At 40.3% G+C, this 26,613-nt stretch overlaps 1 protein-coding gene across 1 annotated transcript; it reads right to left on the bottom strand.

The window, feature by feature from the left end:
- Nucleotides 1–386: 386 nt before the first annotated feature.
- LOC119652123 (protein aubergine) lies at nt 387–26,267 on the bottom strand. Its single transcript, XM_038056065.1, has 10 exons — nt 25,816–26,267; nt 19,524–19,722; nt 18,915–19,414; nt 18,667–18,859; nt 11,280–11,410; nt 11,069–11,223; nt 3,441–3,644; nt 3,195–3,380; nt 2,511–2,624; nt 387–2,449 (listed from the first exon to the last, which is right to left on the bottom strand). The coding sequence occupies exons 1-10, from the start codon at nt 25,951–25,953 to the stop codon at nt 1,549–1,551; spliced, it is 2,721 nt and encodes a 906-aa protein (XP_037911993.1). The 5' UTR covers nt 25,954–26,267; the 3' UTR covers nt 387–1,548.
- Nucleotides 26,268–26,613: the final 346 nt, after the last annotated feature.

Genomic DNA, 26,613 nt, shown 5'->3' with positions numbered 1-26,613 from the left:
ACCTTTATATCGGAAGCGTCCAGCTTATGGTATTCCGACTTGGTTAAATATAGTCTGGATTCAATTTTCTCAAAGCGACTGAATTTTCTACTCACCTGATAATTTGCAAAAATTCCAGTGGAGTGATATCGGAAAATTACTTGAAAGCGTCATAACCTGATTATGTATAAACAAACTTAGAACTGGTCCTAATTTCACTGCTGTTGAAGAGACTATAGTATATGCCTTAATAGCTAATGACTCAATAATCAACGCAGCCAGCAAAATATTCAATCACATACCTAAAATCATTGCATTTCGGCAGTCATCGCACCTATGTACTCTAAATAATACCACCACTTGATGAAAATTTTCTAATTTCTAAGCGACAAAATAATAAATGCATATTTTAATTCTATCAAAAAATAAACTGATTTATTCATTCAAATATAAATGTATATATAAATGGTATGGCTAGCGAGATTAAGTTGGTAATACACTCATTACTTTGTATCCTTCATATAAAAGCAAAAACAAAAATAAAATTCAAGGAATTTCATTTGTACATATAAAAGCAAGAATGTGAAATGAACTATAATAAAATGCTCTTCTTGGTCGCTCTTACAAGCAGCAACCGTTGGATTCGAGACATCGTATATCCCTCCCCATTTTTTCATTCAAATATTACTGCAAATTCTAACATTTTTTTTTGGTTTATCTCAAAAAATTGTCTCATTCAAATATTTTCATTATATAAAAATTCTAAACTTTAATCTGACTTCAAATTTCGAGTTTATGTAAAAGGAGGTAGTAGTTCGGGGTAAACTAACAAAGTCATACATTATAGAACTAAATCCCTCTGAGATTTCAACAATAAGAACTTTCGAAAATTTGTTAGGAAACATTCGAATTCTACTTTTCCTGTACCTTGGGTGATTAGGACCTCTCCGATCACATAGCATGGTATTCTTCCCGTGCAATACTTATCACTGATAGTTTCTGCGTAGCACTACAACTAAATTACTCGTGTAAACAAATATATTTATCAAATATTTCGTAATCAATTTTGTGACATTTCCCAGCAACTTGGACATGGAAGATTAAAATACAAACATTTTTGATGTGGAATATGTTGATAGCATGATGCGAGTGTAATCAACACAACTTTTCGCATCATATGCTTTCATTCCAACTAGTTGGATATCTCCATGCACTTAAGAAGTTAAAAGTCCATGTTTTTCCCTATAAATCACTTCTGGAATTCATTCCGAACTTTCAAACGGCGTATATCACATACAGGAAGGCATCAAACCCAGCATGTTTTTCAAGTACAAACGGCGCTTGATATTTTGGACCAACTCCGTCCAAAAGTTGAATTTCCAATTGCTTGGGAAGTGTTACATTCAATTTTCAAAACTTATATCATAAAATAACAAAAATCGAATTTTAATAGCTCTCTTCTTTGTAATCAAAAAAAGTAAAAACTAAAATGTCATTGTAATAAACAACAAAAACTCAATAAGTCCGTTAAACACGGATAGTAATATTTCGAAAAAACCTGAATACTTTTTACAAAAAGTACAATTGTTTCTCCAATAAATTTGAAGGAGGTTGGTTAATGCTCTGCGCCACCAAGAAAGCCAATTTATGAGCATATTGACATACGGCAGGAACTCTTGTGGTTCCGGACCAATTGTAGTATAAATGAGTCATTTTGTACGTCAGGATTTGCATTTTGTCCGGATCCAACCCAATGTTGTCATCAACAATACTGTAGTGAGTAGGTGTCACGGTTCCTTGACGAACCGACTGAGATACCAAGAAGAAATCGTAACGCTCAGGCAGAGTGATAACATCATCAACAACTGTTCCTGGTGGAGGATTCCCTCTGTCTAAGAAGTAACGAGTGTTTATACGTTTGGAAACAATAACAAATGCGAATCGTGGACCCTCGGCTACTTGTGCATTTGCATATATCTCATTTAGTCTGTTCCGTATCATTTCACTTTCGATTTTAGCTACCTGATGGAATTGACCCTCACCAACTCCATCTCGGTAGAGGATGATTCGAGCAGGCAAAGTGCCATGCAACCTGCGATATTCCTGCAGAGCTTTCACAACATTTATTGAAATTTCCGTGCACAACTCATTGCCTTTAGTGTGAACAGATACCGCACTGTAGAATCTCGCCGATGACTTCAAGTCCATTGTAGCGACTATACCCCCATATGATTTGCTTGTGTCGCGAGCACTGTGGCATACATCGAAACCAATTGTCATAAGTCCGCTCAGCGGAAGTTCAATGTTCCATGGAGCACCCATTAGCTTACAATTCATCTGTATAACTACTTTCGTAGCAATTGACATCAAACCTCGGGTCGATCCTCGTTTCGGAGCAATCGTGCGGAAAACAACCACCTGCGTCGGTATTGCTCGATCGAGAGTGGTTTTTTTCTTGATACTGCCATATCTGTGAACGTAAAATTCATTTTTGAAATCTAACAATTCTTTAATAGACATTTCCTAATTACCTTTCCGCATTATTATTTGGCACAACACACATAACCAATTGAGGATCAGTTGAACCGCAACACTGTTCTATAGCATGAATATACGTAGCATTACGATCGTCGTGTAATTCTATACTGTAAAAAGAACACGAGAAAACCTTAAATCTTTCTTCTTACTCTGGTGAACAAATATTTGATTGGATAATAGTCAGTGGGACCTAAGCATAACTCAACTATCCAATAACCCCATAAAGGATATGAAGGAGTCGTTTTCATGCGCATTTTCGATCAAATTCAGCATTAATAAATGTCAAAACTAAGGTTTTACTATGCAAACTCTAAGAAAAGAAACTTGAAATTCATCATTCAAGTCTTGAAAGATAAATACCAAGACTCAAACTCCTCTCACCTTCATCTATCTATCACTGCATTACATTTTCAATGCAAGAACCGCTACACATCTTTCATTCTTTTTACCAGAAATTACAAACTAATTGATAGCAAGCACTTCTGGTATATTTCCCTGGTTGGCGGCAATAAATTATACATTGAACATGTTTTGCTTACAGCACCCCGTCTGCAAGAAGATCTTCGAATCGCAAGTTTTAAAAAACATAGAAATTCACTTTCTTAACATAAAAGTGTTGAATACTTTCCAGTCCTCTCAAATCATCTACAAATATTTAACTCATAGAGATTACTTACACTTGGGGTTCTTCCATTTCCATTCGCATGCCCTGCGCCGCCTGTCGTATACACCGAATAAACTCTCTTGCCTCGCGAGTACTCCTTTGCGGAACTACTACGCACCACTTCCTCAACGCAACTGACAAAAACATGGAATTATTGCGGAATTCGCGAGTCCAATCTGCTTCTTCGCCAGCTGGTACTCTAGAGATCGGATTTCGAGTTTTTTGAAACTGAATGATAAAAACTTCGATCACGTCCTACCTTTTCGCATTCCCGAAAACAATATTCTCTTGCTTTAGAATACGTCCCGGCAACTCAACCAAATTTTTATCCAACGTCATATCCCACGATCCTAGCACATCGATACTGGCAGGAGTGTTGTATAAACGTTGATTAAACGCTTTCAAACGTTCAATGCGCATCGCCGGAGCAAGACGAGTGTGATCAGCCATCGCTCGCATCAACCTGTTTACAAATTTATTTTGATAATACACAGAAATTAAATTTTGAGTTTCAGATTTTCATGTTAGTCATATCAATGCTTTGTTACAATTACTCTGGCTAATAGCATGAAGTACGCGCAACGATTAGGGAGTTATATGCGTTTCAAAATTTCAAAAAATCATTTTTGCTGCTTTGCTTATTTAATAACACAATATGTCTATAAAGTTATAAGTATTCGTTGTAAATTTTTATCGAGATTTGCAAAATCCATAAACTTAGTAAATCAGAGAAAATATAGACAAAAAAACATATTTTAATCCAAAGACTGCACAGATAAATGAAGAATCTTTCACCAGTACGTCGGCGAAAAAACTCCAGGGTAAAGACGAAAAACACTTCCTAGTTTTGTGAAGTGCGGTAATATAAATCAAGATGGAGCTTTGTGAGGATCGCATAATTATAGCGGAAAAAAGTTGTCACTGGGACTCAAGAAGCTAGGGTTCGTCACAGACAATAGCAAAAAGATGCCCTAGATATTGCGGCTGCAGTAAACGAAAATGCACCTGTCATTTGAATTAAACATTTAATCGTTTTTTCTCGAAACCATTTTGGAAATCGGTATTCACAATATCTCAAAAAGTTATGAACCGATCTTCGAATTTTGCACCCTCTCTGCTCGCCTGCTTGAACGAAGGTTTACTTCTTCTATTTTAAGTAATTTCTTCAAGGCCATACAGTTATTAAACAAGTCGCGAAGCCGGAAGCCCAACCCTTCAGGTGTGAAAGAAACTATCCCGTTTCGCTTGCTGAGAATTACCGTCCCATTTCCCTCCTCTCCTCCTGTTCCAAAATCCTGGAAAGATATGTCAGCGACTGGTTGTCCGCCCGCTTTGGCCAACACATAGTGAAAGAGCAACACGACTTCGTTAAACGTAGGTCCATTGCCTCCAACCTGCTTGACTTTACCAACTTTGTCGCCAAATGTCTAAATTCACGGCAAGAAGTGCATACCATTTACACTGACTTCCCTTAAGCCTTCGACACTGTAAATCACAAGATACTTCTATCCAAACTCTCGTCCCTAAACGTTCCCATACCATTTGTTTTATGGCTTGCCTCTTACCTTTCCAACCGATCCTGCCGCGTCTCTTTTGGCGGGTGTATTTCCCACTCCTTCTCCTCCTCTTCTGGCGTCCCACACGGATCTATTCTGGGTCCTTTGTTATTTTTATTTTTTATTAACGACCTTCCTCTCCTTCTTACTTGTCCCTGTTTGCTTTATGCAGACGACCTTAAGCTGTTTTCCGCTATATCGCCTATGGACTGTGTGTTAGCCTACGAACCCTTCAATTTAACCTGAACACTCTGGTTCGTTGGTGCTCGACTAATGGTTTAGCGCTAAACGTCAGAAACTGTCACTCTATGTGCTACTCCCTAAAATCCTCGCCCACTTCTTTCTCCCACTCTCTTAACGTACATTCCTTATCCTGCTTAAATTCCTCCACTCACTTCCTCACTTTCGACAATAACTCCTCGAGTATTGCTCCATGATCTGGTCACCGTCCCGTAACTGTGATTGTCTTGCCCTTGAAAATGTGCAACGTAAATTCACCCGTTCCCTCTTTTTTAAAAGCTTTCCTCGTGTGGACTAGCCCTCCCGCCTCCGCTTTCTGAACCTCCCCTTCCTACAACAGCGTAGATCCTATCTAGATCTATGCACACTCTTTAAACTTTATTAAGTTAATTTGAGCAAATATCGATGTGGTGAGTAGGTACATCCAGCTTCATGATTGTTTTCGGATTTTTTAGTTGGGCAATTTCGCACTCCCCACCTTCCCAACAAATGTCAAAACTAAGACTGGTATCGAAAAGTACTAATTAAGACTTTTCATTTGAGACCCAACATGACTATATTCCATGGCTGAATTTTCAAAATTATTTAAAAAAAATTTTTAGCAAGTTCTGATCAAATATGTAAATTTCATATGATAAACTGTTTGAGTATTTTAATGAATAAAATTTTCATTGCTTATATAAAAAATCGTAAAAATGTGCCCGTTTTAAACCTTTGAAACTCACCTAACTGCTTAACAAGTTTAACAAGTACATGTCGGCGAAAACATAACTTACAAAATAATTGATTAAAGATTATATGGTTTGCATCTGCAATGAAATGTAGTGATTCTGTCATATTCGACTCTAACAAAGAATAATCGGGCTTTGATGCTGCTACAGCGAGAGAAAGGGATTTTTGTGTATTCCTACCTAAGCAATTAAATATCCCTCCTATACAAGAGTTGAAAGTAAAAAAACCAACCAGTGACTTAATTAGTGGATGCGAGTCCCATCTAATATCACTACTGTGTATTTTACTACCAGGGGGGGGCTTGAAAGTTCGTAGGCTAACACACAGATGATGCTGCTTTAGTTAACCCTAGCCTTCAAAGCAAGCGGAATGAGATAGCTGAGGCGCTAAAAATATCAAAGGAACGTGTGGAACATATCGGGTATGAATGTTTGGGTATAAGAAAGCTCTGTTGAAAATGGCTACCGCGCGAGCTCACAATCGATCAAAACAATGAGTTGAGTCGTGTTTGAAGCTCCTCCCCTATAAAAAACCCCGAATTTATGCGTCGATATGTGACAATGTATGAAATATGGCTCAAAACGATCGTTATCCGAGTGGACTGCACGTGGCGAGCCGACTCCAAAGCGTGCAAAGACGCAATATTCGGCTGACAAGGTTATAGCATCAATATTTTGGGATGCGCATGGTATAATATTCATCGACTATCTTGGGACGACTGGTTCGACGACGAATATAAGCTAGCAATGGAGCGAAAGAATGCTGCATACCGAGTAATGTTATCATACATTCCGCCGAGGGGAGAAGCGACTTCACAGGCGGAAAAACGAAGCCTTGGAGAACCAACAAGTCTGTGAACTCGAAAAGTACAGGGAGCGGCGAGTTGGAGGTCCCGCCAATTAAAGACGATGGACACCTCCACCAAGCGTAGAAGAAACCGTGCAATCCACCGGCTTAAAAACCATATGTCGCTAGGAGCCAATGGAATTACAGCCAAATTGGTTAAAAATGTGGAGGTGACCAACTACACCAAGCGGAACATCAACTGATGCTCAACGTGTGGAACAGCGAATCAATGCCTGACGACTGGCAACGGGGCATTATCTGGCCCCATTAATAATAAGGGGGATATCACGCAGTGCAGTAATTATAGAGGTATCACGTTGCTGAGTACCATCTATAAGATATTCTTTACTATCTTGCTAGGCTGGAAAGCTCCATACGCCCAGAACATCTGCGGCAAGCGCTGGAAATCTACCATCTTTTCATCGACTTCAAGGCCGCCTATGACAGCATCGCCAGGGTAAAACTACGCGGCCATGAGAGAATTCGGTAATACAACGAAATTGATAAGACTGACTAGGCTGACCCTGACCAATGTGCGAGGCCAGAAAGAAGCAGCAGGATCTCTCTCGAGACCATTCATCATTAACAACGGTCTAAGACAAAGGGGTGCGATATCATGCGTCCTTTTTAACCTGGCTCTCGAAAAAGTTATTTACGATGCAAATATAAATGCGAGAAGTACCATTCTCTTCAAGTCCACCCAGCTACTGACTTGTGATGTTGATATTGACATTATGGGAAGAACAACCCGACATGTATAGTCTACCTTCATCCAGATCGAGCAGGCGGCGCGAGATCTCGGGCTGCACATTGATGAAGGCAAGACGAAGTACATGATGACAACGTCAGCGCCAAAAATCAAAGAACGAACAACATTGAATCGCACTGGTCAAACGAAAACAATAAAGATAGGAGACTATAACTTTTTGAGACCAATGAAAATTTCTCCTATCTAGGGTCAAAAATCACAACCGATAACAGCTATGACAATGAAATCCGCGCACGGTCGTTGGCTGAGCCTATTTCAGCTTACAAAAACTGTTTCGCTAGAAATGTCTCACCATAAGGTCAAAGCTTTTACTGTACAAGACTTGCCCGTCCCCGGAGACCTGGGTTCTTAGCAAAAAAAAAAAAATGCGAACTCCTCCAAAGATTTTTGGGTCTCTACATGACCGGCCGACCACGACCGTCTGGTGGATAAAATCCGGCTCAACAGGTTGCAGTGGGCGAGTCACTTAATTCGTATGAATGAAGATGATAAAGCCTGGAAAGTCTTATAGACTAAGGCAATATCTATGGTAGAAAAAGAAGACAAAGCAGACCCTGCCTGAGATGGAGCGATGGCAAAGTTAGGACGCCAGACAACTTTTAAGGATATCGAATTGGTGGATCTCGACGCCAAACCGGGATGTCTTGAATTCCTTCTTAAGGCAGGCCTAGTCCGGATATCGGTTGTTGCGGGGTTGATTAAGATGATCTTGAGAAGGGAAAACCATCAACAGCTACTATTACATAGCGTTATTGAGACGTTAGACGAATGAAATCGTCAAGTGTCACAAATCAATGAAATGGACTTCAAATTGATTTTGCATCCACCGTATTCTTCAGATCTGAGGCGAATGTATTTTTAATCTTTATATTATATGTGTAATTTCAACTTTTGAAGAAAGCTGTCATAAGTAACCACTTCCATATTTGCCGTTTCCGTCAATTTTCTGGGCGCAAAAAAATGAGATCAAAATAATTTTGCCAATTTATGGTTGATTTATGGGACAAAAAACTTTCTAAGTTTATTATTGCCTTATTGTATTATAATTAAAATGATACAAAAAGGCGTTGGTCAAAGAGTAGTTACTAAGGAATCCAACATCTCGACGTCTGATTCCGTAACACGAACCTTGTTGCAAGCAAAAAGGGTAGCGAACGTCCGAGGAAATCAACTAAAGCTCATGATCGTCTGTTTGTCTGTATTGTGTGAAAAGATCCTTTCTAAATACGTCCTCACATCGTAGATTACGCCGGCAACTCGTGAAAATTTGGAGTCATGACAGGCATGGTTAGAAACATTTTGCGCTGGCCAATGAACTTAACTTTTTTTTGTCTCATTTATGTTACATTATGTTGTTAAATGTCTAAGCTTGCAAAACCGATTGCTTTAGGACCCATTCGAAAGCCATTAACATCGGAAAAACTGTTACGCAAGATTATGATTTGTGAAAGAGTACATGTGTCGTGGACCGCTGATCTGATACTACTTCGAGCAAAGAACTTGGTTGGCACACAGGCCAGTTACCCGTTGATGAGTTGGTCAGTAATAATGTGAAGATCACATATTAAGAAGAAGCGGCTATTTCATTGCTGGTTCCGCATTGCAGTGTAACCCACTCTCACAAGATAGTCGACGAATGGGTCACCCCAAAAGCCCTTGGTGTAAAAACGTAGAGGGGCAATCTCGAAGTCCTCGGGAAAATGGAAGCGCTTTTCAGCGGACAGGGTACGATGCCGCGTAGGTGTGGTTGACACGGCACTCCACCAAGAGGTGAATAGTAACCATATATAAATCACCGTTAAAAAGCGAGAAGTGTGCCCGGAATTAAATGGTGACGACTTCAAGAGAAAAAGATGAAATCATCTGTTTCGAAACTGCTAGTTATGGAAGTCTAGATAGCGGCCTTTGCAACTACTGCCTCTCGCTCTCACACACCGAGAAAAAACAGAACTCAGAAATATTGCAATTGAGTTCGAAGAGCTGGAACACAATGCTCTGACTTAGTTGGTCATTGATTCGCGTTACATAAAACAAAAAGCATTCCAATATGGGAAAAAGTTGTAATGATCAGATTACCGTCTGATTCACTGCCATGTGTACATCCAGTGTCCTGTATGTACACACTTTGCTAGGCAGATTCTTGACAAGCTTCTTATTGCAAACCTGACCTGCAGAAACTCCCTCAAATATGGAATAAGGCGAACGATTCAGATTTAAGTAACACTGCTGCGGTGAACTGTGCCATGAAATTACTTCGCGATTGACACGTAAACGAACGCCTAAAATCTGTAGCGCCATTCGCCCGATTGCCCGCTATTAATCTTCTGAACACACAAAATGAAATCAATACCGACCGACAAAGATGTTGCACTCGTGTAACTATTCACTTTAATATGATACTGTACTTTTAGCATTAACTTAGGCAATTTTTCAAATGCAGTATTATCTTTATTTAGGCGAATATCGGTTAAAGGGATATTTTCAGGCCATCATGCAACGGTAGCATTGTGATTTTTCGAGTTAGTTAATTTCATGGAAGGAGTCCTTGATTTAAATCTTCCACCCGTTCTCTTTATAGATAATCTGTTTACTACTCAACCCGAAGATGAGCAAACCGTTTCAGAGTGAGGCCTGTTTGCTTTCATCATAAATATGTATTGATGTATTTTATATTTATACCTTAGGAAAAGGAGACGAAAAAATTGGCCAATCTCTATAGGTCAATGAATCGATTGAATGTACCTTTGACAAGATATGGCACGAAGGATTCGTATTCAAAATAAGTGAAATGATACCAGTACGGCACAGAAATAACTATTGGGGTGCAAACTCCAGGCAGAGATTCCCAGATTCCCCCTTTGGATCTACTAGATACGTACAGATGATATCGGCATGTTAAATACAAACTTCAATACTCTGGCTGCAATAACACATCTGCGAAACAATCTAAAAACAATTGAAAATTGGCTTTCAAATTGGAGAATTTGCGTAGAAATCAAATGATATGTCACTTTTTCCTTGAAGTCGCAAAACTCCCACAACTCAACAGAAAGGAGCAAAATATCTAGACGTACATCTGGACACACGACTGACTTGAAAACACATTGACACGAAAGCTGAGCAGGGGAAGTTGGAAAGGTATTGGTATAAGAAGTGTAAACCCGTTAGATTATAAACCCGCAAACTAGAATTAATTTGGTTATGTACATATTATGGGATCCACCCTGGAATTCAGGTTGTAAATCTAGCATCGAGTTGTTACAATGAATAATTTGCGGTGTATTTTGGTTTGGTTTGGTTTGGTAATATATAATGTAACTGACAAGGTCTACGCTGCGCTTCCTATGATACCAAGCTAGTTAAACAATTGTTAAACCAACTCGAAGAGCTGCCAGCGCCAATATAAGCTGCAAAAACCAGAGACTATATAAAAAGAGACGAGGCAATAAGAACAAAACCGCACTGACCAAGTGACCAAGAAGGGCAAGCAGCGGCATTAATTTCTGAAAAGCCAGTTCAACAAAGCACATTGCAAAATGAATTGGCGTGTTTCTATCTTGAGTTTTCTGCATGTTCGAGCACCATAAATAAATGTGTATCACCTAGTATTCCCAAATATAAATGTATAATAATAAAATGTTAGAACACAGATGCATGAAAACATGTTTCTGCCACAGTATAGGAAAAGAAAAACAACTTTGAGAAAACAGGAGCTTTCTTTGACAAAAAAAAACTTGTACTTACTCAAATCTAGAGCGCATCTCATCACTCAATCCAGTAGCCCGGCACAATTCAGGAATAAGCAAGATGACAGCATCTTGCCCTGCACGCCTGCTACGATCAGTGGATTGGGAAGCCAAAAGCGGTTGATGTTGGTCTCTTATGCGGATATTATATTTCTGGAAGCAAACATTTCATTTTAATAAAATTCGAACACAATTCACCTCTATATTACCCTGGAATAGTAGTCAACGAAAGAAATCTCTGATCCATCACGTAAGGGGAATTTCGTACTCGGAGACTGATCGAAACAAACATCATCAATTCGATATGTTTTGTTGTTATAGTCCGTCAGTACAATCATCCCTATAATCAATTAAACATTTTTAATTCAAGTAATAATAAGTGTTATAAAAAGAATGGACTATAGATAAGAATTGGTGGTCAAAGGGGTGGTCCCAAGACGAAATGTGGATTGGTACCTGCGATGGAGCATAAAACCTGGCAAACGCCTGCTGAACCAACCTAACAACTCTACTACCAAATCCTATTTCCACCTCCACGTGGTGACCGCTGGGAACTCTTTCTTAACGAAAAGCTGCAGACAGAGAAGGATGAAGGCGAGTCTCGCTTACACCAAAATACAAATGATTACGGACTGCGGATCATTCAATTAGCAATGTCACACGAAATGGTTGTTGGAAGTACCTAGTTTGCGCGGAAAGCAGTCCACAAACATACGTGGGCCTCTCCAGACGGGACCACTTTCAAATCACCAAATTGACCACGTGCTGATCGAACGCCGCCACCTCTCAGCTTTGATGAATGTCAGAACATACAGGGGGATCAATATAAATTCGGATCACTATCTCGTTGGCATGGTGTTTCGACCTCGTATAACAACACAACCCAGGATCCCCTCTGCCAATCAGGTGAGAGTTAACACTGAAGAAATTCACAACACAGCCCTCCGTGACACCTAAAAGAGGGAAATGAATGCCGCAATAACCGCAGTCAACAGAGATCCTGGAGATGAAGCATCAATAAATGATCTTCACAATCACCTGAAGAACGTTATCATTGATACGGTCACAAACATACTTGGCCCCAGGCGTAAAAAGATCCGGAACGGCTGGTTTGACGAATGTAAGCTAGCAACGGAACGAAAGAATGCTACATACCGAGTAATGTTGCATTCTCAAAGAACGCGAGCACGTGCAGAGACTTTTCATGAGCTCAGGCTAGCGGAGAAGCGACTTCGCAGACGGAAAAAGGAAGCCTGGGAGAACCAACAGGTCTGTGAACTCGAAAAGTACAGGGAGCAATCGCACCAGGCGCGCAAATTTTACCAAAAAGCAGGATGATGCCTTACACACCTCGATGTTCATCCTGCCGAGACGAAGAGAGAAATCTAATTTCCAACAGAATGGGCATATTGGAGCGATGGGTTGAATACTTTGATGAACTACTGAACAACAATCCAACGAAATTGATAAGACTGACTAGGCTAACCCTGACCAATGTGCGAGGCTAGATAAAAGCAGCAGGATCACTCTCAAGACCATTCGACATCAACAACGGTCTACGACAAGGGGATGCCCTATCATGTGTCCTCTTTAACCTGGCCCTCGAGAAAGTGATCCGTGATGCTGAGGTAAATGCAAAGGATACGATCCTCTTTAAGTCCACCCAACTACTGTCCTATGCCGACGGTGTCGACATCATGGGAAGAACCACCCGAGACGTACAAACTGTCTTCATCTAAATCGAGCAGGCGGCAATCGGCGCGAGATCTTGGGCTGCACATCAATGAAGGCAAGACAAAGTATATGGTGGCAACGTCAGCACCGAAACTAACCAACCAACAACATCAAACCGCACTGGCCAAACGGGAAGAATAAAGATAGGAGACTACAACTTTGAGACCGTTGATAATTTCTCCTATCTAGGGTCGAAAATCACAACCGATAACAGCTACGATGATGAAATCCGCGCACGGTTGTTGGTTGCCAACGGAGCATATTTCATCTGACAAAAACTGTTGCGCTCGAAACGCCTCACCATAGGGTCAAAGCTACTGTACAACTATACTACTGTGCAATTGTACAAGACAATGATCTTGCCAGTCGTCATGTACTCCTCAGAAACTTGAGTTCTTAGGGAGAAAAATTGCGAACTCTTGGCCGCGTTCGACAGAAGAATCCTCCGAAGAATTTTTGGATCCCTACATGAGGATGGATGATTCCGTAGCCTACATAACGACGAAATCTATGAGCGATACCATGGCCGTCGTCAAGTTGTGGATAAAATCCGGCTCAATAGCTTACGGTGGGCGGGTCACTTAATCCGTATGGATGAGGATAATCCCACCCGGAAAGTCTATAAGTGCAATATCTATGGTAGAAAAGAAGACGAGGCAGACCCTGCCTAAGATGGAGCGATGGCGTAGGTCAGGACGCCAGACAACTTTTAGGGATATCGAATTGGTGGACCTCGACGCAAAACCGGGATGTCTGGATTTCCTTATTAAGGCAGGCCTATACCGGTTGTTGTGTTGTTGATGATGATGATGACAGATAATAATTAGAGGCAGAGCTTAGGCATTTGTCAATATTATCCCATACAAGAATCAGTCGATTTGTCTGCATCATAAAACTATTCTCGATTGAAAATGCCATTAGTTTTCTACTTCAATACGAATAAATCTGCGGTTGACATTCCTTTAACGTGGACTTGAAGGGCCCCATAATGGTGAAATGGGAAGATATAGAATTGGAACTCCCCTCCTCTGGTACCTCCTTGACGTAGTGAGATAGTCTGAAGTATTCACTCCTACATTAAGAATGTATGGAATCTGAATATGGAAGCTACGGATATTGAATAGGATGTGACACACTTCGAGAGAGAAAATATCGGATGGCAGCAGACATCATATGCATATTTGGTGAATACAACCCCGACATTCATCTCTGATGCTGGCTGGTAAGGTTTATAATGCCAAGAAGACAAAGTCCATAGATGTTGAGAATTTCAGCCTGCGTCTTCGAACTAGAAAATTTGCAGATGCTTAGGAACAATCACCATTTGATGCTCCATTTTTCCAAGAACGATGATGGTCTTTAATTTGAACAAATTTTGTATTCGATATAACCACAGAAATCGATTAAATTGTTAGTTCTAACCAAAAAGCGTTTTATGAAATTTTGTTCATATAAGTAGTAGTTTTCGAATTATTCATGGTCAAACATGTCGTTTCTCATCGAAAAATTCCGCTCGCAATCAATATCTGTATTTTTCTTTTTTAGGATATTTAATGGAAACTGATTTGTTTTAAATAAAAATTTTATTTGCATAAATCACATTGTTTTTTCAAAACTACGCGAGGAATTGTATCATACCTCATTTTAACAATCTTTTCAAGCACTTCAAAAAAACTCTGGATCAATTTTCATGAAAAGTTACCGATTTTGCATTATTTGGGGTAAACGTATCCATTTTTAGGCCATTATGAGGTTACGTTTGACGAGCCATAACTCAGTCTATATTGTATGGTCAAAAATTGAAAATTGTTCCTTTAATAAATATGAATAAACTGGAAAACTTGTACGAACAATTTTTTCCTTGGAATTGATCGTTTAATCGATTTATGCGGTTATTTCGAATTCTACCCACTAACGAGGGGGGACTAAAGGTTGAATCTTGCCTGCCAGAAACCTCTCCTTCACCCTTACCAGGAAGAGCGGAAGAAATTGAAGCTGGTGACGTGGCCGCTACTGGTATAACATCAATATGTGGAAATGGAGCCAAGCGGCACGGACAACGTGAACCTGAAAAGGTGAAGGTGAAAAGGCTGGGGAAGGCATTGCGGAAAAAGGTGAAGCACATTAGAAATGAGGGCATGGACGTGGACCACTAGATGCGGTAGTGTCCAGAGAAATTGCTTCGGCGGAAGGTCGGGACAAACTGGTAACCCCGGTAAGACCCACACTGTTTAAAGGATTTAATAATTCCGATCGCGATAAGAATTTAATATCAATATCGCGATCGGTGCATCATGATTTCCGCATCGGCACCGATAGCACTATACATTTAATGACAACGGTACATCATCGACATTAATAGTGGCATAATTGCGTCGAATGCCGCAATGTCATCATGATGCAAACTACAAAGTGGAATCTTTGCAGAAGACTATCGCTTCATCGTCAACGGTGGTGGATTTGTTAATTTGAGTTCCGTGGTGTTGAGGTCATCAATTTATGTCTTCAAAGTGTTGGATGGCGCGTGCTGTGCCGACCTAGTTGCCAAACCAAGCTATATTGGATTTCTCGAATACAGAAGTGGGTTAGTTGGAGGTTACTATCGTAAGTTAAGAGTACAAGCAGTGAGAAGCAGTTGATGCAATTTGTTAATATAGAATGTGAGCAGTGCGTAAAAAAAAATAATAATTTCAAAAGTGTTTCATTCTTTCTTAAGGATTAAGAAAGAAAGTGAAAATCAGGCAGACGCCGAAAAATATTAAAGGCGTTCGGGCTTTAAAGAAGGGAAAGCCAGACAGGGGAACAACTTTACTAATAAGAAGTTAATTCCGCCGGAATCGCGCCATCCGGTCGTCTCCTATATACCCTACCTCCTAAGGAACCTACCGTCTTCTGAAATAGATGAGCTAGCGAGCATTCAGGAGCATCTCTCAGAGAGTATTCACCCGTTTACTGAACGCACCAGACACCTCTGTCAGCAGTAATGCGGGTAGAACCAACACACCCGTGGTGAGCAATGCTTTATTGTGCTCCGCACCAGGGCCTTGGTTCCACACGACCCGCAGGCATTAGGACCGATATGCCGCAGACTGACCAAATCAGTGAGAGAGGCCTCAACTAAGTTGAAAGGACGTATGCGCAAGCTGCATCCTCATTTCTGGCCGCTGCCATGAGAGTTTTCTCCAATGATAGCAAAACGTCAAAGGGACAATTTACCATCCGCCGGGAATACCGGTGGAAAAAGATGCTGAACGAAGCGCATTTGGAGCGCACTGACGAGGCTGCCTTAAAGTGGCTCCAGGCGGTAATCCCGGCTTTGAGTTCTACTGGTCGGCCCAAGTTCACTATTGTCTACAGTGTGCTGAGCAGAACACCACATATCGGATGTTGGTTGCCTGGCCCTCGATGGAAGGCAGGGGACATCATCCGCATGTCGAGTGAACAGACCCCGAGCATGGAATTCAGTCACTGGAGGATAAAGTTCATGAATACCAGGAAGGACAAATCTAAACACGTGGAGGGTTTTAGCTTGGCATTCGAATTATACCAAAAGAGTCTGAAGATGCTTAGGAACAGTCACCACATGATGCACCACTTTTTCCTCAATAGATTGAAATTCAGTCATATTAGGAAACTGTGGAGCATTATCTTCATTTTGAGAGCGAAGAACAATGATGATTTTCGACTCACACAAAATAGAGCATACGGCAGCATCTTCGATGCGTTTTCCCACAATGGAGCTGTGCGCGGAGGATAGCGCATACAGTGGCAGAATATAAAGGCTGGCTTTGCCGAAGAAACTACAGAGTAACTCCTACCTGCTAATGACTTCTTCTACAAACCAGAATGAACGGAACTGACTTGATGCCAGTTTGTGTGGAGTCTGTTCAACAGAAAACGTGTTAACTTACATGGATGAGAAGATGAGAATTGCTGTACGTCCAATTGCAGCTATTCAGAGAAATCAAACACAAGTCTCTGGCTGTAAATGAGGAAAACATAGTCCCACGCCGAGCGTAGCATACTCTTGTTTTCCATTACACATTAGACTAAGTTTATATCGAAAAACTTAAAGATTAGTCAAATTAAGTTGCAGCACGACAAAGCCTCTTTCAACCTGCTGGCAGCGAGGCTGACAAAGATACAGGACTACCCCTACATTTTTCTGGTGCAAGAGCCATGGGTTCTATTTAGTAAAATCTGTGGGATTGAATCACTAAAACGAGTTAGGAGCTTTTATGATGAAAGATCCATTAGACTGAGAGCTTGTGTCCTGATGTCAAGAGGGTTAGATGCAATCATGCTGAGACAGTTCTGTTCCCGAGACATAGTTGCGGTCCTCGTACAATAACAGATTGATGGCGAGAGGAAGGAACATCATAGTTGCCTCTGCTTATTTACCCTATGATTCTTCACCGACGCAAGAGTTAAGGGATCTGCTGGCGTATGTAGAATCAAGTGCAAAACAAATGTCTGAGTTTGTTTCAGACAATAGGCAGAGAAATGTCTGTGTCTGAAGCAAATAGATGGCTGGGTAATTGGCTCATACAGTACGTGCATATAAATAATTGCCATTTACGAAATACGCATATATATATATTTAAGTTTCTAAATAGAGAATAGTCTGCACATTTCGCAGCACATTCCATTTCGGATCATCTACCATACGTGCGTACAGTGAGGGGTTGTTTTGCAATATGTACACATATATGTATTGTACATATCTAGAAGCGTATTGGCTGCAAGCTGACATTTGTGTGTCTGATGACATTTACCTGACACAGGCAAAGAGGAGGATGATGTTTTTGCTTTCAAAGGCGATCTTTTCACAAAACAAATCTTCAGACTTGAAAATATCTTACTTATTTTTTTGTCTACACCTGCAACACTTTTTAATTTTCTTATTGGATATTAAGTCCGAATCCATACATACGTACAACATGATAAGATCATTAAGACGCTAATATTCGCTATACAAGCGATTGATAACATTTCAATTATCGTATTAATGCAACAGAGTTCGTACTCGTACCCGTAAATACGAATACGTTTGCATTCTCTTTATTTATAGAAAATCATCGTACGAATTTATTCGAATTCGTATTTACGAATAGAAATATGCACAGCACTGCTATGGGCGCATAAGACATCAGATCTTTAACTTCGTGCATACTTATGTATACTATGTACATACGTAATATTGAATACCGCTTGTCTAATATACAGATATATCTATCTGAATTCGGCACTTCCCCACAGCTTCATTTACATATACAATATAAATACATACATGTCTGTCTAGAGTAATTTATATCGATATATTAGTGATTACAAAACTAAGATGAAATCTTCCCCTGCGACCTCCCATTCACGTAAGCTCACTTTATTGTGGTATTGACGAATTGATATTGTATGATGACGTCATATACCATTTACAATGCACAAAATTCAGAGAAAACCAATCCACTTGTTCGACTAGTGCCCGTTATGGAGTTATAGTTTGGTGAAAAATTTCTCTTGATATCTTGGACTATATGGAAATGCATTTTTCTTAAACAAAGACTCGACTTTTAGAAAAAAAAAGGGCGCGAACAAAATTGTACACCTAATATGAAGCGAAGAAAATTATAAAGGTCCCCTTCAAACGAAATCTTCATTCCATGAATTTTTAAAACAACGGAGAACATTTTTATCTGCCTATCTTCTGTGCGAACATCAATAATATTTTCAATAATAACAAACCCAAGGCAGCTTCCAGCCCCTATAAATGCTATTCACAACCTTAATACCCCGCCGCTGCAAAACCATTGCAGAATAAATAACTATTTGAAAATAATATATGATCGAATAAATGTTACTAACCCATTACTTCTTTCTTGAACATTTCCTGGTAATCACGCGTCTCTTGTACGCATTTTTGCAAAATGTCATAAATTCTCTCTGTTCTCATAACTTTGTGAGCGATTTCAACACACAAAAGTATATCCTGCTCATGCTGGCGAATTGATGTAGTATAGCCTGGCCACAGTTCAATACGGTAGTCCCGCAAGTCAATCTAAATTCAAGAAGATTGTTTTAATATGACAAATGGAATATACTTTATCAATTACCTTTGCAACCGCATCAAAGAAATTCCTTCCCACTAACTGCAAATTCAAACCCTCCATAGCTCGTCGCAAAATCAAATTGAGCACCTGCACTGCCTGCCCATCATACATGGTTATTACTCCAACAAATCTAACCGTTATTAGAATCGCTTCATCATTTCTATTCTTAGAGACGAATTCCATTACATCATTTGGTAGTTTTCTAGTCACAAATAGGACGGTTCCGTCGAAAATGTAACCACCAATTTTCTCCCGATGTTCACGTATTAAAGCTCGACGTACGTGTAGCAGCTCAATATCCGGTGAAAAGTCCACCCGGTATTGAAGAATATTCCATTTGGGTGCCTTAACGAGACGGAAATAGTTAGCCGCCAGATTAACTCGACGTCCAGTACTGCCGCGCTTATTCGTTACAGCTGTAGGCCTTGTAACAACAATGTCCCGAATTACACGATTACCCCGAACTGCGCCCCGACTGGCATCTCCACCACCAATTACGGCAGCTGAAAGCATAGTTAAACAAGAATGAATCGCCCATCTTAGACTGTTCGGTGGATGTTTCACCAAACTCCTGTACTTTGCGATTTTAGATAAAAACTAAAAGCCTAGTACCTGTTGCACTGGTCGATGGCATATTTTTTGTATCTCGATGTAAAGTTGCTCGCCCTGCTCCAGCAGGTGGGACAGATGGACGTGGACCAGTAGTTCCCGACGACATCCCAGCTACAGAGGGAGGACCACTGACATGACCACTGATGGTACTTGGAGCACCACGAGCTTGAGGTGGTTGTCCCCAAGCAGGCTGAGCGGGCTAGAATTGGAATAATATTCTATTAAAATTTGGATAATTAACATATCCTTATCGCCATGATGGATGAAATGGCACACATAAATACTTGGAACTATTTTACTACTGTTCTATTGGACAAAACTATAGACATAAAACAAAATTTATGAGAAAGGAAATAAGAGGGTATACCTACGAAGAAAGTTCATCGAATCTCACGTGACAATTCTCGCCATTCTCATGAGGCAAACTTCATTATTTATGAAAGATTGCGCAATTTGTCCCCTAAAACAACTGACACATAATCTGATGGAACATCGGTTTTGAATCCTGGATTTCATTTTTGAGTTCATCAGGCTTTCTCTAACCGGGAAAAGCGCCGTTACGAGCTTTCAAGAATACAGATTTTATTAACTCTGAATACATGTATGTTGACCGCATTCTTTTACCAAACACTAATTAGATAATTTCTTGAACTTTATGTGAAATTCAACTGCAGAAAGATTCCAATTGAAACATTTGCATTTAATAATCTCATTCGGGACGACTCCAGCCATCGGTTGGCAGAGCGCAATCATAGACAACTTAAGATTCAAACAAAACTGGAGCTGCGTCCCCAATATTAAAATTCTCGGAATTAATCATCAACATAAGCTCGTACGCGATATCTCACGCTTTAGATTTCGTTGTAATTTTTTTGTAAATTGACTACATCAAGGAAGGGATAAGTTGTGTTGTAAAAAGCGCAAAATTGCTTCAATAATCTTCATCGATTTCGAGATGTGAAGTCCAAAGCGGAACGGAATCCGCCAGGATTGTGTCTTGACACCGACATTATTTCTTCTTGTTATCGATGACGTTCTGCATGTTGCCTTGTCCAAAGGACATGGACGATGACATCTTTCTTCAAACGCTCAACTACGCTGACATGGCTTTTGTTTGCTCTCTTATAGGTTCATGGATTTTGGCCAAATGGCTCTAATTTCAGAGAGGCAAATAGAGTGGGGGAGAAGATAAATTCCAACGAAGCCAAGGTTCTCAGCCTGACTGGTCATCACACTCCCTCTATTTGATCAATTTGTCTATCTAGGAAGCCTGGTTTCTATCGACCGTTGCGTTAAATTTGAGTCATTTGCCACCTTCGTTGCCTTCTCTAAAATCTAAGGATGCAATTATCTTAACCCCAAGATCAATTTGAGACTGTTCTGTACTAATGTTCTTTCGGTGTTGCTTGATGGGAATATCATATGGAAAGTGACCCCCAAATTTTATTGAATAGCTCCAGACCTTTCTGAACACCGGCCTGCAACGTGTCATGGGGGAACGCTAGCCTGAGAGTAATATTTCTTAATTCTATCGACATACAATCACCCGATTCAATTTCATACTCTAGACTATAAAATTCAAGCGAATTTGCCTAGAGATTTTTTCCGGCGATCTAATAACGTCTAGAACGTAAGATTTACCTAAAATGCAACATTTATTTAAAGAACAAACTATTTAAATGCACACCTGTGAATTCTGTTGCAAGGTAACATTTTTATTGTTGTTATTAATTGCATCCATACCATGAATAAGCACGTCGGATAACCGGACGCTTCAGGTATGAAAGGTTTGTGTGTTTCTTATATAAAGAGATTTGAGTTTGGATTTGCCTCATTAGTACGTAGCACGTAATACATGCATATATTATGTGAGAATATCCACTTTCGGGTGATATTGACATTCATAGTCTTAAATTTCCAAAGAAGCGGCATCTCTTACCTATTATATCTTTGTTAGTAATAGTATGATTTCCACGAAACTTGTTAGCACTGATGAAGGGAACAAGTGGTTTCCGAAATATCAGTATTTGCAAGAATAAATATCTACACCAACGAAAAAGAAACAAGTTTTTTATTATTTCAGATAATTAATCGTTGATAGCTATTCATTTCTCTGGACTGTCTCACCTGCGTAGAGCACTCTAAATACAATCCTTGTTCATGCTATCGAAAGCTTTCTCGAAATCGATGAAGAACTGGTGCAGCGAAGATCTAAACTCCGCGCACTATTCCAAAATGATCCCGCGGTCAATGAAGAGGATCCCGAACGACAAACTCCCTCCTCCCTGTCGATCAAACTTTCGAGTGTTCTTTGATGGGTTCCAGAATTAGTTTAGCTATTATCTTTGCAACGGCAGAGAGTACGCAGATACCCCTCCAATTGTCACACTCAAAACGAGTCCACTTCTCTGGCATCTTGACGATCATCCCCTTCTTCCATTCTCTGGGAAAGGTCTCGGATTCCCAAGATTTATGTACGAGTGGAAGCAGCAGATCTGCAGTAACTGCAGGTGCAGCGAAAAATAACTCTGCGAGGAGACTGTCAAGCCTAACGATTTTACTTCGCTTGAGTCCATTGTTAGTCATTTTTGTCAGGCACTATTGGATCGATTTGAATAATTTTTATCAAAATAATCGACACTCATCATTATGACAACTAGAATTGCCAAAGTTCATTTTTGATGTTTAAGTTAAAAAAAATAAAGCTATTCTGGATTTAATTTTTTAAAAGCTGCCCAAAATTCTACTTTTTAATCAATCCCAACAGATCTAGTTCGGGCTATAGCTGCATGTGTTAAACTCTCCTCGGACACAACCCTGTCGTGGTGGGGGAACCTGTAGTAACTTACTACTACACTAAGAATTAGTACTTTCTGAAGCCGATCCTAGTTTTGACGTTTGTTTGAAAGGTGGGAAGTGCGGGGTGTCGAAACTAATTAATTCTTTAACGAACCCATTCTCAGACACTACCCAACCGAAAAATCTGAAAAAAATCAAGAGACTGCCACTATATGGTGCCTAGGCTCCGAAATACCCTCCATACCGATATCCTTTAAGTTCCAAAGTAAGTTCTAGCACCCCGAAATGTTGCAGTAATGTAGGCTATAATATAGAGCATGATCCTACCAAGTTTGGAAAGTGGATACTCTCACATAATATATGCATATATTACGTGCTGCGCACTAATGGAGCAAATGCACACTCAAATTTTTTATATAAGAAATATATAAAATCTTTCATATCTGACGTGTCCAGCTTTCGGTATCCCGAATTGTTTCAAAATAACCACAGAAACGATTAAACGGTCAATTCTAAGCAAACAATGTTTAGTGAAAAATTTTCGTACAAGTAGCAGTTATCGAATTATTCATATTCAAACCTGTTTTTTCATCGAAAAAAAAACATGTTTTTGAATGGGTTTCCCCAAGCAACTTGAAAACCATGGATTTTATGTAGAAATGATATTAAAACGAAGCAAAGCAAATTAGATAACAAAAAGAATGAATTTTATTTATTTTTTTCTAGGTTCATTTTTTAATTCGACCTCCATTCATGCAGCCCTGACACCGTGAACCTGAGCGGGCTTCCAGCCGACAACGGAGGGCGCTGCGAAAAAGTAAAGTTTCTTGAGATTGAGAACACCACCAAGTGTAGCGATATCCAGAGAAATCGGAAGCAAGAAAGCGGACCAGTTAGCGGCATTTTTCATATCAGACTACACTTATGTCTATAAACATGAAAGTTAATCAAACAAACCTGCAGCGTCCCACAGCCAGCAAAGCTGGCAAAATTGGAGGACTGTCCATATATATCTCCGGTCCAAAAGCAATGGATTTGTTTTAACAAAACCTGTGGTGTTGGAGCAGTAAAGAGAACTAAGATCTTTTTTGATAAGAGATCCTCGAGCCCCAGGACTTGCGCGTTGTTGGCAAAATTGTTAAGATCCAACCATGCTGAGACAATTCTGTTCCCAGGACCATGTTGCGGCCAACTTACAATGCCAGGTTAATGGTAAGAGGAGATACGTCATAGTTGCCTCTGCCAGTTTACCCTATGATTCTTTGTGTTCTCCACCGGTACAAGAACTAAGGGGATCTGGTAGTTTATACAGAATCAATTGACCATGAACTTCTAATAGGTTGTGATGCGAAAGCTCAGCATATTTAAAACGTTAAATATTGTCTTCTCTTTTTAGTTAAGTCTAAAATTGATAGACCAGTAGCTTACTCCAAACTACAATTTTATTTTATTATGTATATATATTTCGGGAGCAACAGTACAGAGCTACCCTAAGTAGCTATATATTTCGGGAGCAACTTAGGGTAGCTCTGTACTGAAGAAGGGAGTAAGTTGCTCCCGAAATATATATACATAATAAAATAAAATTGTAGTTTGGAGTAAGCTACTGGTCTATCAATCTCAGCATATTTTTTGGAGCATTAGCACCTTAGAGAGAAACTGTTTGATTTCATCACTTCAGCTGGTCTGATGACCGCGAAAGTAGGGTGCGCCCTGGCGCAAAGTGGACCTGAAGATCAATTGGAAACAATGAATCGCACACTTTTAAACAAAATAACAAGAGTTTTCGTTCTAAATTAGCCACAGTGCAAAAACCTGTGTCTGGGTATAAACTGCCATAAGCACATCCCTTAGGGACAATATACACCGATGTTTCAGGTTGAAGGGCGGCAACCTCGATGATTGACGAGCGGTTGTAAGGCAGGCGCATCGTAATCTGAAGCGATAGTTAATCTGCACTGAAGTTGTTGAACAGCCCTTTGATCACCGCCAAAATCGTTCAAGAATGTAGAAATCGATTGAAATGTTTTCAGATTCAACACGATGGAGCTACTCTGGGAACCCGATCATTGTGCTGTAGAGGGAAATGAAATCGAATGCTTTAGCAAAACAGAATTCAATTTCCCCCAATAGCCGGTACGGCACCAGCAATTGGGGTGTCAGTAGCATTGGCTAATGCTGCTATCAAGAACTGGGAACAAACTTCCCATAATGATAGGTAGCTGGGCCTTTATGCTGCTAAAACACACGAAACTTTTCCTGCGAGGACCAAACAAATTGTAGGCATTCCGATAGGTCATAATTCAGTAGCTGGGCATATGTTCAGAATAGGAATTCCCCAAGAAGATACATGTCCATTCTGTAATGAGGAAACGGAATCCACGTAACGTTTTCTATGTGAGCACCCCGCTTATGGACGCATCAGACACGGGATTTTAAGTGCAGCATCACATCCACTAACGGAATTCCTCGGATACATAAATGAATTCAGGATATCCCGTTAGACGGGAGAATCGGACACAGTGAACCACTAGGCTCTGAGCGCTTACAGACGCTGTCGAATCACGATACAAATCCGACAGCCTTTTGCTGTAACCACTCACCTATCCGAAACCAACACAAGAACCTATCTTAGATAGAGAAATGGTGTGGCCAAGATGTCTAACAATCACTAGGAATATCGAATCACGGTGCAAACTCTGAACTTTTGAATTTCTTTATTAAGGCAAGCTTACGGAGACCAGACACCGGTTGGCGCGCCATTGATGACATCAGGATAGTCGCTGCTATGTTATCCCGATATTTTACATATCTTTGTGTGCAATAAGTATAGTCAGAAAAGGCAACTTTAACCTGAGTGACAATAAACTCAACTTAACCATTTAATCCCTTCGAGTTAGATCTATTTGATTGCGCGGTGTTGACCTCACACTTATTTACTTCCTGAGATCGACTACTTTCCATACATTCATGCTGCTGTCTTCCATATCTCCCATAAGAATTCGACTGTGTTTAATTACAATGGAAATTTGAATCCGTCTTCGCACAATGAAAACATTCCTCTGGAAATCTGTGCGGTCATCAAAACTATAGCGGTTTCTTCTTGCTAACGGTCGACATTCAAAAGTACTAAAATATTTCATTTAGGCGTGCTGATTTTCTACAGAATGCTTCATACCACTTTGGAGTCCCGTTTGGGATCATGCGCCTACATAATCTAGAGAGCGTCTATTCACCAAAATGTAGATCATTTAACTGAATTTGGTCCGAGTCATTCCTCCCGGACCATTCTACAACAAAAACAATGCATTGCCTCCAATCGGCTGATATGTCGGATGCAAGTTTAGGTCAGTTATATTTACAGCTGAATCGACGACAAAACCCGCCAGGGATCTTGTGCATGCGCATAACACCTCCGGCAAGGCCAAACAAATTTTTGGTTAAGTGCCGACATTTGCCCAAACAATGGTTCTCCGAAAACAAAGGAACTCACCTGAGGAGCAGGGACCAACCCTGGTTGTTGTCCACGGTCACCCTGTTGTCGAGTCTCGCCAGGACGTCTTCCTCCTGGCCGAATATTTTGCGTAGAGGCCCTTCCACGACCGCGTGCTCCTTGGCGGTTGCCGTCCATTTTCTCGATTGTTTCACTTCACCCTGAAAGCGTATCGGCGTCTACAGCCTTGAATCCAGCGCCTGCCTTGCGGTCCCGTCTACAAATAATTTCACGATTCCCCAAATTCCGAAGAATGCTTCTATCGCGGCAAAAATGCGGCAATCCCAACCAACGATCGTTGTAAATGAAAGTGAAACCCGCGTCGTTGTCGGCAACCCAACTATTCGTCCAAAACAAATAAGCGAATCAGCCAATATCCCGTTATTTTCAATAGCGTCTCCCCAGCTTTATGGCGTCTTCTAGCACTAGAAAGCCCAATTCTGAGCGGCAATGCAAAAGCTTAAATTGCAACAGGCGGTTGTGACAGCATGTGAATTACCCGATGTATGGGTTTTTCAATGTCAACATTATCCAATTGGATTCCGATAGTGGAGATTGTGTTTTCACATGCAAAGTATTCGAAAATTGATATCATGATGGATTAAACGTTTAGGTGGTTCTAGGTGGAGCTTTTATAGTACCATTATAGAAAATAAAATCATTTATCAGTTCAATATTTAATTCATTGAAATATGCTCTCATGTACATTCCTGTCCTAGTAGGCGGTTCCTGAATTATGGAGCTTTCTTAAACTGCTCCATAAAAAAATTAAGCCAAGATTTTCGTAACCAAAGCGAA

The sequence above is a fragment of the Hermetia illucens genome, chromosome 1, assembly GCF_905115235.1.
Source record: "Hermetia illucens chromosome 1, iHerIll2.2.curated.20191125, whole genome shotgun sequence".
Lineage (NCBI taxonomy): Eukaryota > Metazoa > Arthropoda > Insecta > Diptera > Stratiomyidae > Hermetia > Hermetia illucens.
Note: the sequence above shows the minus strand (reverse complement) of the source record. Positions and strands in the feature narration are given on the sequence as shown.

Excerpts from the sequence above, each read along its gene's own strand:
- LOC119652123 (XM_038056065.1), bottom strand. The coding sequence starts at position 25,953 with ATGGACGGCAACCGCCAAGGAGCACGCGGTCGTGGAAGGGCCTCTACG. Across the intron at positions 18,860-18,914 it reads TCTTTGATGCGGTTGCAAAG|ATTGACTTGCGGGACTACCG; the intron begins GTAATTGATAAA and ends TCTTGAATTTAG. Across the intron at positions 11,224-11,279 it reads TCGTTGACTACTATTCCAGG|AAATATAATATCCGCATAAG; the intron begins GTAATATAGAGG and ends GTTTGCTTCCAG.